The 14,231-nt window shown below is 41.6% G+C and overlaps 1 protein-coding gene across 8 annotated transcripts in view; it reads right to left on the bottom strand.

Moving 5' to 3' along the window:
- LOC147113104 (mechanosensitive cation channel TMEM63B-like) overlaps nucleotides 1-14,231 on the bottom strand; it is a 241,547-nt gene that overhangs the window by 137,187 nt on the left and 90,129 nt on the right. For 7 of the 8 annotated variants that reach the window (XM_085997977.1, XM_085997968.1, XM_085997973.1 and 4 more), the window contains one exon: nucleotides 1,260-1,298. The exons of the other annotated variant lie outside the window; for it this stretch is intronic. In XM_085997977.1, the coding sequence (XP_085854103.1) occupies nucleotides 1,260-1,298 (39 nt within the window). The remainder of the gene's footprint in view (nucleotides 1-1,259; nucleotides 1,299-14,231) is intronic. 8 annotated transcript variants of the gene reach the window in all.

Genomic DNA, 14,231 nt, shown 5'->3' with positions numbered 1-14,231 from the left:
CTCCACCTGGGGTCTAACCAGTGTTTTATAAAAGGTTTAGCATAACTTCCTTGCTTTTATACTCTGTTTATAAAGCCAAGGATCCTACATGCCTTTTTAAACAGCCTTCTCAACTTGTTGTGGCACCTCCAAAGACTTGTACACGTACACCCCCAGATCTCTGTTCCTGCACCCCCCTTAAAAATGTACCATTTAGTTTGTATTGCCTCTTCTCCTTCGTTCTATCAAAAGGAATCACTTCACACCTCTGTTAAAAGTTCATCTGCCATGTGTCTGCCCATTTCACCAGTCTGACTGTACCCTCCTGGAGTATGTTACTATCCTCCTCACTGTTTACATTTCACAGTTTGATGTCATCATGAAACTTTAAAAACTCCAATTTGCCACATGCATCCTGTCCCACACCAAGGTCTGCTCACCCATCACCCTAATCCTGACTGACCGACATTAGCTCCCTGCTTTCACCCCCCTTCCCAATATATTAAATTTAAAATCCTCACTGTTGTCTTTAAATGCCTCCATGGCCTTGACCCACCCTATCTCTGCAATCTCCACCAGCATAAGATTTGCAATTCCCCAATGCTTCGCTCCTCTGATGATGGCCTTGTGTGTAACCCGCCCCCCCGCACTTTGCTTACCATTGGTGGAAGAGTCTTCAGTTCCCTGGGTCCCATTCTTTATAAAATTCTCTTCCTAAATCACTCCATCTCTGCTCCTTCTTTGAAAACTCTCTCAAAACCCATCTCTCAGACTAAACCGTCAGTCATTTCTCCTAACCAACTCCTTCATGGTTTGATGCCTTTCTTCTCCACATCCATCTGCAAAGTACTTTGAGACACTTTTTATGTTATATAGATAGAATATGCAGTTGAGGAATCCGCAAAACCAGACTCCAGATTAGCACCTCCAGGACAGGAGGTGGGATTAGCGAGAAAAACCTTCCAAAGGTTTGGACACAGTATTTCAGTACAAGTCATATTTAGATTTGGATAAATACATACTTTTAAATTAACTACAGCTTCTCACATGGGCAGCATACAGCGAGCACTGACAGACACTCGCTGCTATTTTATAGAGATATACAGAATCCATATACCGCACATGCCAAAGGAGAATTAGACACCAGCAGCACCCTTAGTGGAGTTTAAGAAACATTAGTATCACCTCAACCCAGTGATCATGTGAATTAAAAAAGATGTTAATACTGTCACAGATCATGGGAGAGATGACTAAAATGGGGGAAAAAACCGCAAACATACTATTCCCGCTCTTCTGCTCGAAGTTTTCCACGTCTCTTTCTAAAAATGTAAAAGAAAATCCTTAAAAATACAGAAGAAACAAAACCAGAATTCTACTTTACGTTAAGAAGTGAAATGCTGACGAAAGAACTTAACCCAAGTACAAACTGGGGGAGATGCAGTGGTTTCTCTTGCTTGCTGTGCTAACACTCCTCAAAGCTGCTGCAATGACTCCCAACGAAGTCCAATGGAAAGGTTTACCAGCATTGTGGGTGGGGGTAAATCGGAGAATTTTCGCACTAATAGGTAGAGGCCATTTGGCCCAACAATCCTGTCAACTTCCATACAAACAGCTAGACAATCATCAGCTTTTTATAAAGGTGGCTTTCATACACCTTACTCCAGCTCCGAATAATGATGAGGGGACAATATGTTGCTTCATATAATGCCCCTTTCCATAGGCACTTGCATCAATAAACAATGGAGAGAATAAAGTGATTTCCAACACAGCCCAACACGCTCGGAGTGGCGATCCAATGGGAACGAGAGGGGATAAATAAAGCATTCTGCCTTCAGGACAATTATCAGGAAAGAAAATGCTGATAGCAAGTAATTTCATAGAATCATAGAATAGTACAGCACAGTAGTAGGCCATTCAGCCCATCGAGTCTGCACCAGCTCTTTTGAAAAGCAATCCAGTTATTTCCACAAATAAATGTTTTAACGAATGAAAGACTCGCAGCTATTTTATTAAAAATTAAAGTACTTAGAAACTGACCACTTACCTGCTCAAAACACCCCACAGGATGTGTTCTGAACAATACAGGCAGAGATGTAGTTTTGGAACTTGAGTGGCTCATGGAAAGAAGCTGGTTGCACTCACTCTCGTGATCTGCCTTTAGTTCCATCACTATTTCACATGTTCGAAAAATAGCACCTCAGTCAACCTGTGACTGCAGTTCAAGATACTGGAAGGAGCTGGTTTGAGCGCGTGGTACATATCAACCAAAACAAAAATGAAAACAGATATTGCGACACCTAGGAACTTTGCATATCTAAACCTGAAGCACCTGAATTAAAAGCTAAATAAAAAAAGTTTAACGGGACAGTCAAAAGAACAAACGATTAGATTTTCGATGCAGAATTGACATCCATCTTCTTGCGAATCTTAAACTGAAAGCATTCCTTCAATGAAGTCAGACGAGGCAAATAAAAGGTAACCCACTGAAGGTGAAGGGAAAAAATTGGATTGTTTACAGGGGATTCAGAAGATGGTAGTTTTTAATGCTGAGAATCAGGGTTAGTTTGGCATTACTGAGACAAAGTTTATATAGAGCATTTGAAACCTGCAACTAGATCACATTTTACAAAAATAAGTCAATATAGTACAAACAAACATATCTGGACTCTAGTTCATAGTACAGTATTAATATCCAATTAGCTGTTTGCAAGAACTACCTGGAAGTACAGGAAAACTATGCCTGCACTGAAGGAATTTAAAGAAAAACTGAGCACTAGAGTTGAGAACAGCAACTCCTGAATAGAGGGGAGAGAAAATCTGGGTTTGAAGGGATGTCCAGCCACTTGACGTGGCCATACTGCCCAGAAAACTATAACAGTCCACGATTTTAATCAAAACGTTCCAATTACTTCAATATAAAACAAACAGTTTGCCAAATTAAGCAGTACTTTCAAACCTCTTTGGGTCAAGTTTAACACTAATTTTTGAAATGAGTTCTACAAGCGATTCACATGGGAAACAGTGGTCTACAATTACCTATTCTCCAAATAAAAAGCATTGAAGGTTAATACAGTTGAATTATTAATTGGGGAATAAGAGATTAACCCTGTGCCGAGTTACCTGATCTCACCTGGGATGTTGATAGAGGCTACGGTTACCTCAGCCAACCCAAGCTCGGCCCAGGGAGGCGAGTGAGGAGAGAGAAATAGAATTAGACGCCGCCATGATGTCTGCAACTGTTGAATAGGCTGCCAGCACATACTTGAGGGTCACACTTGTGGAGCTGTACAAGTTAGTGAACCTGTTTTTTTTTTTTTATAAACGTGTTTATGGAGGTGCAAATGGACACCAACAGTAACAGGGAGCAGAGGAAGAAAAGCTAATGGAAAAGGCACAGGAAAAATATATAACGGTTTTGAGAGTTGTGCATTAGCAAAGCTTGGGTTATGGCTAGGAAAGTTAATCAGGACGCCATTTTATGGCATGGCACATGGCTAGCTCCTTATGGCTTAACTAACTCATCATGAGAATTGGTACAACGAAGATAGTTTTGTGGCTCTCTACAACAACGTGTATTTATATAGCGCCTTTAACATAGTAAAACGTCCCAAGGCGCTTCACAGGAGTATTATAAGGCAAAAGATTTGACACCGAGCCAGAAAAGGAGAAATTAGGGCAGGTGACCAAAAGCTTGGTCAAAGAGGTAGGTTTTAAGGAGCGTCTAAAGGAGGAAAATGGGACGGAGAGGTTTAGGCAGGGAATTCCAGAGCTTCGGGCCTAAGCAACAGAAGGCACAGCCACCAATGGCTGAGCGATTATAATCAGGGCTGCTCAAGAGGGTAGAATTAGAGCACAGATATCTCGGGGGGGGGGGGGCTGAAGAAGATAGGGAGGAGTCAGAACATAACAAATAGGAGCAGGAATAGGCCATTCGGCTCCGCCATTTAATGAGATCATGGCTGATCTGATCTTGGCCTCGACTCCACTTTCCTGCCTGCTCCCCATAACCCTCGATTCCCCTGTTTTTCAAAAATCTGTATCTCCACCTTGAATATATTTAATGACTCCGCCTCTACAGCTCTCAGGGGTAGAAAATTTCAAAGATTCACGGCCCTGAGAGAAGAAATTCCTCCGCATCTCCGTTTTAAATAGGCGACCCCTTATTCTGAAACTATGCCCCCTAGTTCTAGATTCCCCCAAGAGGGGAAACATCCTCCCTGCATCTACCCTGTCAAGCTCCATCAGCATCTTATATGTTTCAATAGGCCATGGAGGGATTTGAAAACAAGAATGAGAATTTTGAATTCAAGGTGTTGCTTAACCAGGCGCCAATGTAGGTCAGCGAGCACAGGAGTGATGGGTGAACGGGACTTGGTGCAAGTTAGGACACGGGCAGCCAAGTTTTGGATAACCTCAAGTTTATGTGGGTAGAACGTGGGAGGCCAACCAGGAGTGCGTTGGAATAGTCAAGTCTAGAGGTAACAATGCATGGATGAGGGTTTCAACAGCGGATGAGCTGAGGCAAGGGCGGAGACTGGCGATATTATGGAGGTAGAAATAGGCGGTCTTAGTTATGCTGCGGATATGTAATCGGAAGCTCATTTCAGGGTCAAATATGACACGAAGGTTGCGAACAGTGTGGTTCAGCCTTAGACAGATGTTAGGGAGAGGGATGGAGTCAGTGGCTAGAGAACAGAGTTTGTGGTGGGGACTGAAAACAATGGCTTCGGTCTTCCCAATATTTAATTGGAGAAAATTTCTGTTCACCCAGAACTGGATGTCTGACAAGCAGTCTGACAATGTAGAGACCGTGGAGGGGTCGAGAGAAGTGGTGGTGAGGTAGAGCTGGGTGTCGTCAGCGTACATGTGGAAACTGACGCTGTGTTTTCGGATGATGTCGCCAAGGGGCAACATGTAGATGAGAAATAGGAGGGGCCAAGGATAGATCCTTGGGAGACACCAGAGGTAACGATGCGGGAGCGGGAAGAGAAGCCGTTGCAGATGATTCTCTGGCTACGATTATTGATAAGAATGGAACCAGGTGAGAGCAGTCCCATCCAGCTGGACGACGGTGGAGAGGTGCTGTCAAACGATGGAGTGGTCAACCGTGTCAAAGGCTGCAGACAAGTCGAGAAGGACGAGGAGGGATAGTTTACCTTTGTCACAGTCACAAAGGATGTCATTTGTGACTTTGATGAGAGCTGTTTAGATACTGTGGCAAGGGCGGAAACTTGATTGGAGGGATTCAAATATGGAGTTGTGGGAAAGATGGGCACGGATTTGGGAGGTGACAACCCGTTCAAGGACTCGAGAGGAAAGGGAGGTTGGAGCTGGGGTGGTAGTTTGCAAGGACGGAGGGGTCAAGGGTTGGTTTTCTTGAGGAGAGCGGTGATGACGGCAGTTTTGAGGGCGAGGGGAACAGTACCAGAGGAGAGAACTCTAACAAATGATTTATGATATGAAATGTTTTAATAATTCTGATTACACAGATCTTCATGCAGTACTCAGCTTATAACAGCTCTCACCAGGACTTTGACTTAAAAACTCAGAATAATGATTATAAGGCAGCAATATAAATCAAGGGGCTCAAATGTATTCAAACTCTAACAGTTTCTAACTACCACCTGAATCTTGGACAGATAGTGTGACATAAGCACGAGAGAGAGAGAGACATGCAAATAAATAGTTTTATTCGGCCTTCAGCTTATTCAGCTATTGACACAGTCAGCTTGCATCATTAATGTACAACATCCACTAAAAGGGATTAAGAAATGTACACATTAGGTGATAATCAAAGATTAAGAAAGGATGTGACAATTAAAAAAATAAGTATAATTCCTATTGTAGTTGAAGAGCTGTAGAAATATTAGTGGCGAGTGAATGAGCACAGGAATGAACACTTATTAGATTTGGCAATTCTTAATTAGCAGTCAGCTGGGACCTGTAAAGACACAGCTCTTTGATACACAGGGTCCAAGTATGTGTGTGTCACACAGTCCACTACATCTCCAATACTCAGCCTGTGGCAACCATCAAATACCCTTCCTTGTCTTTGGTATGAATCAAAAAAACTAATCGAGAGGCTCAAAAGATAACACTCTGGCATTGGAGCTCCTGGTGCCAGCTCATGCATGTGTTTTACAAACAGCAAAAGAGTCTGCTGTTTCTAAACTCTTCACAGCTGTTCCAAAACTTGGTTATTCCTCAATCCTATAATTGACAGTAGAGTTTGTGGCAAAGATGATCAATGAAAGCAGCTCTACTTTAGTTGATGTTTACCAAACCCACGATCATAAAAGCATGGAGGAGGACTGCTAATTAACTGAAAATATCACTGTGCTAGGTTTGTACGATGTGCCAATTGCTGAAAAATTAGTAGGCACGTAGTTCAAAATAACTTAGACCGAGGCTGCGCCCAAATTTCCAACCAGGTCAAAGGTCATACAACATACAGGAGGGAAAATATCAGTCATGGGTGATGATTATCGGTGTGTCTCACTTCAGGATTAACAGATGGATTCAAATAAAAGGAGGTTCTTTGTCTCATTGGATCTTATTTGTCTGAACACCAACTTCAATCTCAACCCTCTGTCTCCAGATGCCATATCGCCCTGGAAACTCCGATGGCTAAGAGTTGATAATCAACCGTTCAGCTGAAATGTTCCTGAGATTTATTCTGGTGAGGGCAGGAAGGGGTTTGGCAAAGCTAAAAACTAACTCTGCTATATATCAGCAACCAATTCAATAAATGAAGCAGATATGGAATGGACAGTAAAAAGTAAGTTTCCATCCTGAGCAATACAACAGAAGCAGGTGTTGGAAGATGGGACAAGGGGCACAGCTACATTTGGCAGGCCCATGAACTGTTAAGAGTGGGGGTTCACAACCACACGCTCTCGACTCTACATTCAGATCTTGGCCTGCTGCTTATTGTTTTAAGCCAGAGTAACGCAGCATTTTGAGATCTGAATAACTTGCGCTAACATTAACTCAGCTCTTGAATTAAACAGCAGTTATTCTTGGCTTCTAAGTGCAATCAGTTGGAGCTGGCCAACCTCAGGTACCAGGAGATACTCTTGGTTGGAGGTTTAAAAAAAAAAAATGGAATTCGTTTAAAAAAAAAACTTAGGGGCAGAATTTTTAGTAACGGCTAAATTCAGTTTGTGGGGTCTCCTGGCTCAGTGGATAATTCTGCCCTCCTCTCCCTTTGACATTAAGCTCCGTTACGTTCTGGTTGGATAAGAAAGAAATCTTCTGAGATTTTCGGAGTCTGTAAGGAAAAGATCCGATTAACCCAAGAATTTACATATTACAAGCAATCTTGTGTATACTGGATACAGAATTGACGATGCCTTTAGTCAGGGAGCATAGAGGGGAAACTGGTAGAGTCTCAGGGTGGGAAAAAGGCAGCGTCAAGGAAGTGAAAAAAAATAATGAAATAGCATAAACAAAACTTCAAATAAATAATAGGATCTAATCCCATGTGCGAATCGTGGGGTTGGAGGTCATGCCATTGTGATTGTTCCCTTTATTAAAAAAAAATGGAATTGGAATTCAATCAAGGAAGAAACAGACAAAACAAAAGAAAATGATGCAGCAAAATCAAACCAAGAAAGTGTTTTATGGAAAACAGACCCTGAATTGGACACACATGAACAGTGGCCTTGAGAGGCCATGCATATGCGATTGTTTTTTGTTTGCTTTTAAATTTTGCACAAACATACATTCAGGCCAGAGTTGTTTAAAATGATTAAAGGAATCGATAGGGTCAATGAGAGAAATGATTTCCTCTGGTGGGGGGAGTCCAGGACAAGGGGACAGAATCTTAAAATTCGAGTTAGGCTGTTCAGGGGTGATGTCAGGAAGCATTTCTTCACACAAAGGGTAGTAGAAATCTGGAAAACTCTCCCCCAAAAAGCTGTTGAGGTTGGGGGTCAATTGAAAATTTCAAAACAGAGTTTGATAGGTATTTGTTAGGCAAGAGTATTAAGGGTTACAGAACCAAGGCGGGTGAATGGAGTGAAGATACAGATCAGCCACGATCTAATTGAATGGTGGAACAGGCTCGTGGGGCTGAATGGTAGAGAGCGAAAGCAAGCGATTACGTACACTAGCTAGATGCAAAACTTAATTATATAGGTAGACACACTAGTGGATCCCTCGTGCTCACTGATTTATATGGAATGTGTTTAGGGGTGTGGACAGCAATTTGAATTTTGTGCAGTCAAAGAATGAATGTTATATAGATTTTAAAAAAATAAGGGTCATTGGGAGCATACTGAACAAAAGTTACTTCCCTGGCCTGCCTTCCCCATTGATTACTTTGCATCATTTTATTGCCTGGCAAATAGTTAAGACTTCTCCATGGTCCGACATTTTAAGAATGTCTTTGAATATGTAAACAATATGAGGAATTGAATGTTAGTGCAGTCTGCAGCATGTCCTGCACTGGAATAGGAGGGAGTGCGAGTTAAACAGCAGCTGATGTTACCACCCTTTAAACAAAGTATATTTTATAAAAGCAATTACTAATTACATAGACAATTATAAATTATATACACACTATACAGGGATATATAATCTAGCACAGTGGGATCAGCTTTGGATTACTCGAGCAAGAGCTGACACAGACAAGATGGGCTGAATGGCCTCCTTTGGTGCTGTAAAGTTTGTTTCAAATTCTCAACACAGCAGACCTTGATATGAACTATGATTTTTGCCACACCTTTAAGGCTGAAACAGCATATTTGTTCACTTCATCTTGATATCCATACCCTCCCTGACTCACTTCAGTAAGTGACCCTCAAACTCCTGCCTATTAACCAAGAATGAGCCTGGACTGCGAGTGTCAGAAGCATGTTTTAGTCAGGCAATAATTTTACTCAGTCTGATTCTGGTTATATAGTCTGAGAGAGACTTAGTTCCAGTTGTTACTGATATTTTGCACCTAAATTTTAGTTATATTTTAGTTTTAGGCTTAGAAGAGTGTTTTTTGGTTTCATTATTTTTGTTCTGGCCTAGTGCAGAATTTGTTTTCAAAATTTGGGTCAGAAAATTAATCGTTTCACTTCTGTCACCACTAGTGAGGCCACAAGAAACAGTACAAAAGAATTGAGAAATAGCCAGTCTCGGTGAGGACAGTAATCCAATCTCAGTGCCAAAATGGTTCAAATTAGATTCGCTTTAGAATTTAGCAAAAATAAATCTTCTACTCTCTATGTAAGTGAATAAATCCAGCTGATTTACAAGACATTTTTGATGATTATTTCAGAGAGCACAAACTTAAGAAATGGTGACACACTGCTCGAGGGGCTGAATGACCTACTCCTCCTGTTCCTGTGCCAGGTGTTTCTGTAGAGCCGTCGCAAAAACCCAGAGAGCTCGAAGATGCCTTGACTGGCTGGCTTGGGCAATGATCTGCCACACCTGTAGTCATTTATCATTGTTACACTCGATCAATCTGCACAGCCCCACATGGGCCTGTGATCTTTTCAATGAAGTATCAAACCAATGTTATTTAAATCAGAAATGGAATCAAGTGATTCCAAGGCAGGAATCGAAGAGGTTCAAATGATATCATAACCCATGACGGTGAGGACCGAGCACTTTATAACAGTCGATATTGGCAAGTTACTTTGTACAGTGTTCAGATTATCATTTGTTATGAACGAAGTGGCTTTCAACTTGGCTGAATACATTTCGATCTCCACAAGGCATTAAATTGAGACTCATCCATTTTACCAAAAAATGACAATATAATAACCTGGAATGGTGGATGGGTAGGTAGGGGTTGAAGAATAAGGGTTGTGTGGAGCAGTGCTCCTGCACACAAATAAAAAAGCACTTTCGATAGTGACGAAAGGTCACTGACCTGAAACATTAACTCTGTTTCTCTCTCCACAGATGCTGCCTGGCCTGAGTATTTCCAGCATTTTTTGTTTTTATTTCAGATTTCCAGCATCCGCAGTATTTTGCTTTTGTAATTTCGATAAAACATTTGCTCCATCCTCCCCCCTCCATGTTCTTGCTCCTTAATTACTGACATTGAACAGACTTCTACAGTTAAAGTAAATTTTGTAAAACAGCAGCATTTTCAAAACCCTGATCTCTAGCGTACTCCTTGCTCATAAATTAGAACTTAATTGCCAAAATGATACATCGATGGGACAATTTGAGTAGGGCTGTCCTTGAACTAATGTTACAGTCCATGGAGTGGAATCAACAACGATAAGAACATTTGGAGGCACTGATTAAAGTAAATGTCAAAGGTTTAAAAATGTAGCAATTAGAGATTATTCTGGGCAGAATATTTAAGTTAGAGAGATAAGGGGTGGGGGAGGGGTGGAAATCAGTGCCATTTTAGAAACAAAAGTTACACAGAAAATAGGATTCAGAAGAAATAAGAGCAGGAGTCGGCCATACGGCCCCTCGAGCCTGCTCCGCCATTCAATAAGATCATGGCTGATCATCGACCTCAACTCCACTTTCCCGGCCAATCTCCATATCCCACGATTCCAAAAATCTATATCTCAGCCTTGAATATACTCAGACTCAGCATTCACAGCCCTCTGGGTCAGGGAATTCCAAAGATTCACAACCCTCAGTGAAGAAATTCTTCCTTATCGCAGTCTTAAATGGCCTACCCCTTATCCTGAGACTATGCCCCCTAGTTCTAGACATTTCAGCCAGGGGAAACAACCTCTCAGCATCTACCCTGTCAATCCCCTTCAGAATCTTGTATGTTTCAATGAAATAGAAACATAGAAGATAGGAGCAGGAGTAGGCCATTCGGCCCTTTGAGCCTGCTCCGCCATTCAACGAGATCATGGCTGATCATCCAAACCCTAGCACCCGGTTCCTACACCGACAGCCATCCCACCCAAGCCCTATCCCCGTAACCCCACGTATTTAATCCCCCCTAACACTAAGGGTCAATTTTTTTTTATCATGGCCAATCAACCTAACCCGCACATCTTTGGACTGTGGGAGGAAACCGGAGCACCCGGAGGAAACCCACGCAAACACGGGGAGAATGTGCAAACTCCCCTCATTCTTCTAAACTCGAGAGTATAAGCCCATTCTACACAATCTCTCCTCATAGGACAGCCCTCTCATCCCAGGAATCAATCTAGTGAACCTTTGTTGCACCGCCTCCAAGGCAAGTATATCCTTCCTTAGATAAGGAGACCAAAACTGTGCACCGTACTCCAGGTGTGGTCTCACCAAGGCCCTGTACAGTTGTAGCAAGACTTCCTTACTCTTATACTCCAACCCCCTTGCAATAAAGGCCAACATGCCATTTGCCTTCCTTATTGCTTGCTGTACCTGCATGCTAGCTTTCTGTGTTTCTTGCACGAGGACACCCAAATCTCTCTGAACACCAACATTTGGAAGTTTCTCACCATTTAAAAAATATTCTGTTTTTCTATTTTTCCTACCAAAGTGAATAACCTCACATTTCCCTACATTATACTCCATCTGCCACCTTACTGCCTACTCACTTAGTCTATCTATATCCCTTTGCAGACTCCATGTTCTCTTCACAGCTTATTGTCCCACCTAGTTTTGTATCAGCAGCAAACTTGGATACATTACACTCGGTCCCTTCATCTAGGTCATTAATATAGATTGTAAATAGCTGAGGCCCCAACACTGATCCTTGCGGCACCCCACTAGTTACAGCCTGCCAACCTGAAAAAGACCCATTTATCCCTACTCTCTGTCCATTAACCAATCTTCTATCCATGCTACTATATCACCCCCAACCCCATGAGCTCTAATCTTGTCACCTTATCGAATGCCTTTTGGAAATCCAAATATACTACATCCACTGGTTCCCCTTCATCTACCCTGCTAGTTACATCCTCAAAAAACGCTAATAAATTTGTCAAACACGATTTCCCTTTCATAAAACCCTGTTGACTCTGCCTAATCATGTTATGATTTTCTAAGTGCCCTGATACCACTTACTTAACAATGGTTTCCAGCATTTTCCCCGACGACTGATGTCAGGCTAACTGGCATGTAGTTCCCAGTTTATTTTCTCCTCCTTTTCTTGAATAGCGGCGTTACATTTGTGACCTTCCAATCCGCTGGGACCATTCTAGAATCTAGGGAATTTTGGAAGATCTAATCCAATGCATCCACTATCTCTTCAGCCACCTCTTGTAGAACCCTAGGATGTAGGCCGTCAGGTCCAGGGGATTTGTCGGCTTTTTGTCCCATTAGTTTCTTTACTTATATTAATGATGTTAAGTTCCTCACCCTCATTAGACTCTTGGCTCCCCACCATTTTTGGTATGCTTTTTATGTCTTCTACTGTGAAGACAGGTACAAATTATTTGTTTAACGTTTCTGCCATTTCCTTATACCCCATAATAATTTCACCTGTCTCAGCCTCTAAGGGACCAACGTTTACTTTTTACATACTTGCAGAAGCACTTACAATCTGCTTTTATATTTCTTGCTAGTTTTCTCATTCTATTTTCTCCCTTTTTATCAATTTTTTGCTCAACCTTTGCTGGTTTCTGAAGCTCTCCCAATCCTCAGGCTTACTATTATTCTTTGCAACATTATAAACTTCTTCTTTCAATTTAATGCTATCCTTAACTTTTTTAGTTAGCCACGGTTGGATCACTTTTCCCGTGGAGTTTCTGTTTCTCATTGGAATGTATTTTTGTTGAGAATTATGAAATATTTCTTTAAATGCTAGCCACACCTTTTAATCTATTTTTCCAATCTACTTTAGCCAACTCGCCCCTCATACCTATGTTATTGGCTTTATTTAAGTTTAAGACTCTAGTTTCAGACTTAGGCAAGTCACTCTCAAACTTAATGTGAAATTCTATCATATTATGATCACTTTGTCCCAGAGGATCCTTTACGATGAGATTGCTAATTAACTCTGTCTCATTACACAATACAAGATCTAAAATAGCCTGCCCCCTGGTTGGTTCCATGACATATTGTTCTAGGAAACTGTCCCAAATGAATTCCATGAACGCGTCCTCCAGACTACCTTTGCCAATATGATTTGTCCAGTCTATAAGATTAAAGTCCCCCCAAGATTATTGCATTACCTTTGTTGCAAGCTCCTACTATTTCTTGATTAATATGCTGTCAAACGGTATAGCTACTGTTAGGTGGCCTATATACTGCTCCTACCAGTGTTTTCTGCCCTTGTTATTCCTTATCTCTACCCGTACGGATTCTAATTCCTGATCTTCCGAGCCAAGATCCTTTCTCACTACTGTCCTCATGTCATCCTTTATCAGGGCGAATCCCCCTCTTTTTCCATTCTGCCTGTCTTTTCAAAACATCAAGTACCCTGGAACATTTAGTTCCCAACCTTGGCCACCTTGCAACCACGTCTCTGTAATGGCTATTAGATCAAACCCATTTATCTCTATTTGTGCCACTAGTTTGTCTATCTTGTTACAAATGCTTTTTGCATTCAGATAAAGAGCCTTTAATTAAATTTTTTTACCATTATTCCCTGCCGTGACCTTATTCTCTGCTGCACTGCTACCTTTAAACTCTTTGTCCCTTCCTGTCACACTGTTTATTTTTACCCAAATTGCTACACTGCTCTATTGCCTTGACCTTTCTCTTTAGATTTCTAAATTTCCCCTCACCTGACCCCTCCCCCCACCCCTTTTTAGTTTAAAGCCCTAGTTATTCAATTTGCCAGGACGCTGGTCCCTTCACTTTGAATACTTCTGTTTAAAATAGCGAGTGGTGCCGTTATAGCACAAGTTGGAAGATGTTATTAAAGCCAGTGTGTAGAAATGGATTTAACACATTACATTGAAATGACAGGCTCTCTGAATCACTGTGGGTTAAGGGATAACCATTCAGTTCCCTTGCAGTAACTTCCACCAATCATGTTTCCTGCTTCACTGCCACCGCACCCCACAGCCAATGTTAGTTTAAAGAAAATCTTCAAAAACAGAAAATATTTGAAAACTAAAAGTACTAACTATTGTGATGAGGGTTGGCAATTTGTTGGAAGGCAAGAGACAGAGAATACGGATAAAGGGAATGTTCTCCGATTGGCAGAATGAGACAAGTGGTCTTCCCGGGGGTCTCAGCTTTTCACCATATATATTAATGACTTTGATGAAGGAAGAGAGAGTTGTATAAGTTTTCAGATGACACCAAGTTAGGAGGCGCAGTAAGTTTTGTGATGGGAGGAGGAAGCTACAGTAGGGACATTAATAGATTACGTGAGTGGACAAAACACTGGCAGATGG

Source organism: Somniosus microcephalus, chromosome 9 (assembly GCF_052327205.1).
Source record: "Somniosus microcephalus isolate GS21.2 chromosome 9, FLI_Smic_1.0, whole genome shotgun sequence".
Lineage (NCBI taxonomy): Eukaryota > Metazoa > Chordata > Chondrichthyes > Squaliformes > Somniosidae > Somniosus > Somniosus microcephalus.
The sequence above is the reverse complement of the archived record's forward strand: the minus strand, read 5'-3'. Positions and strand labels throughout refer to the sequence as shown.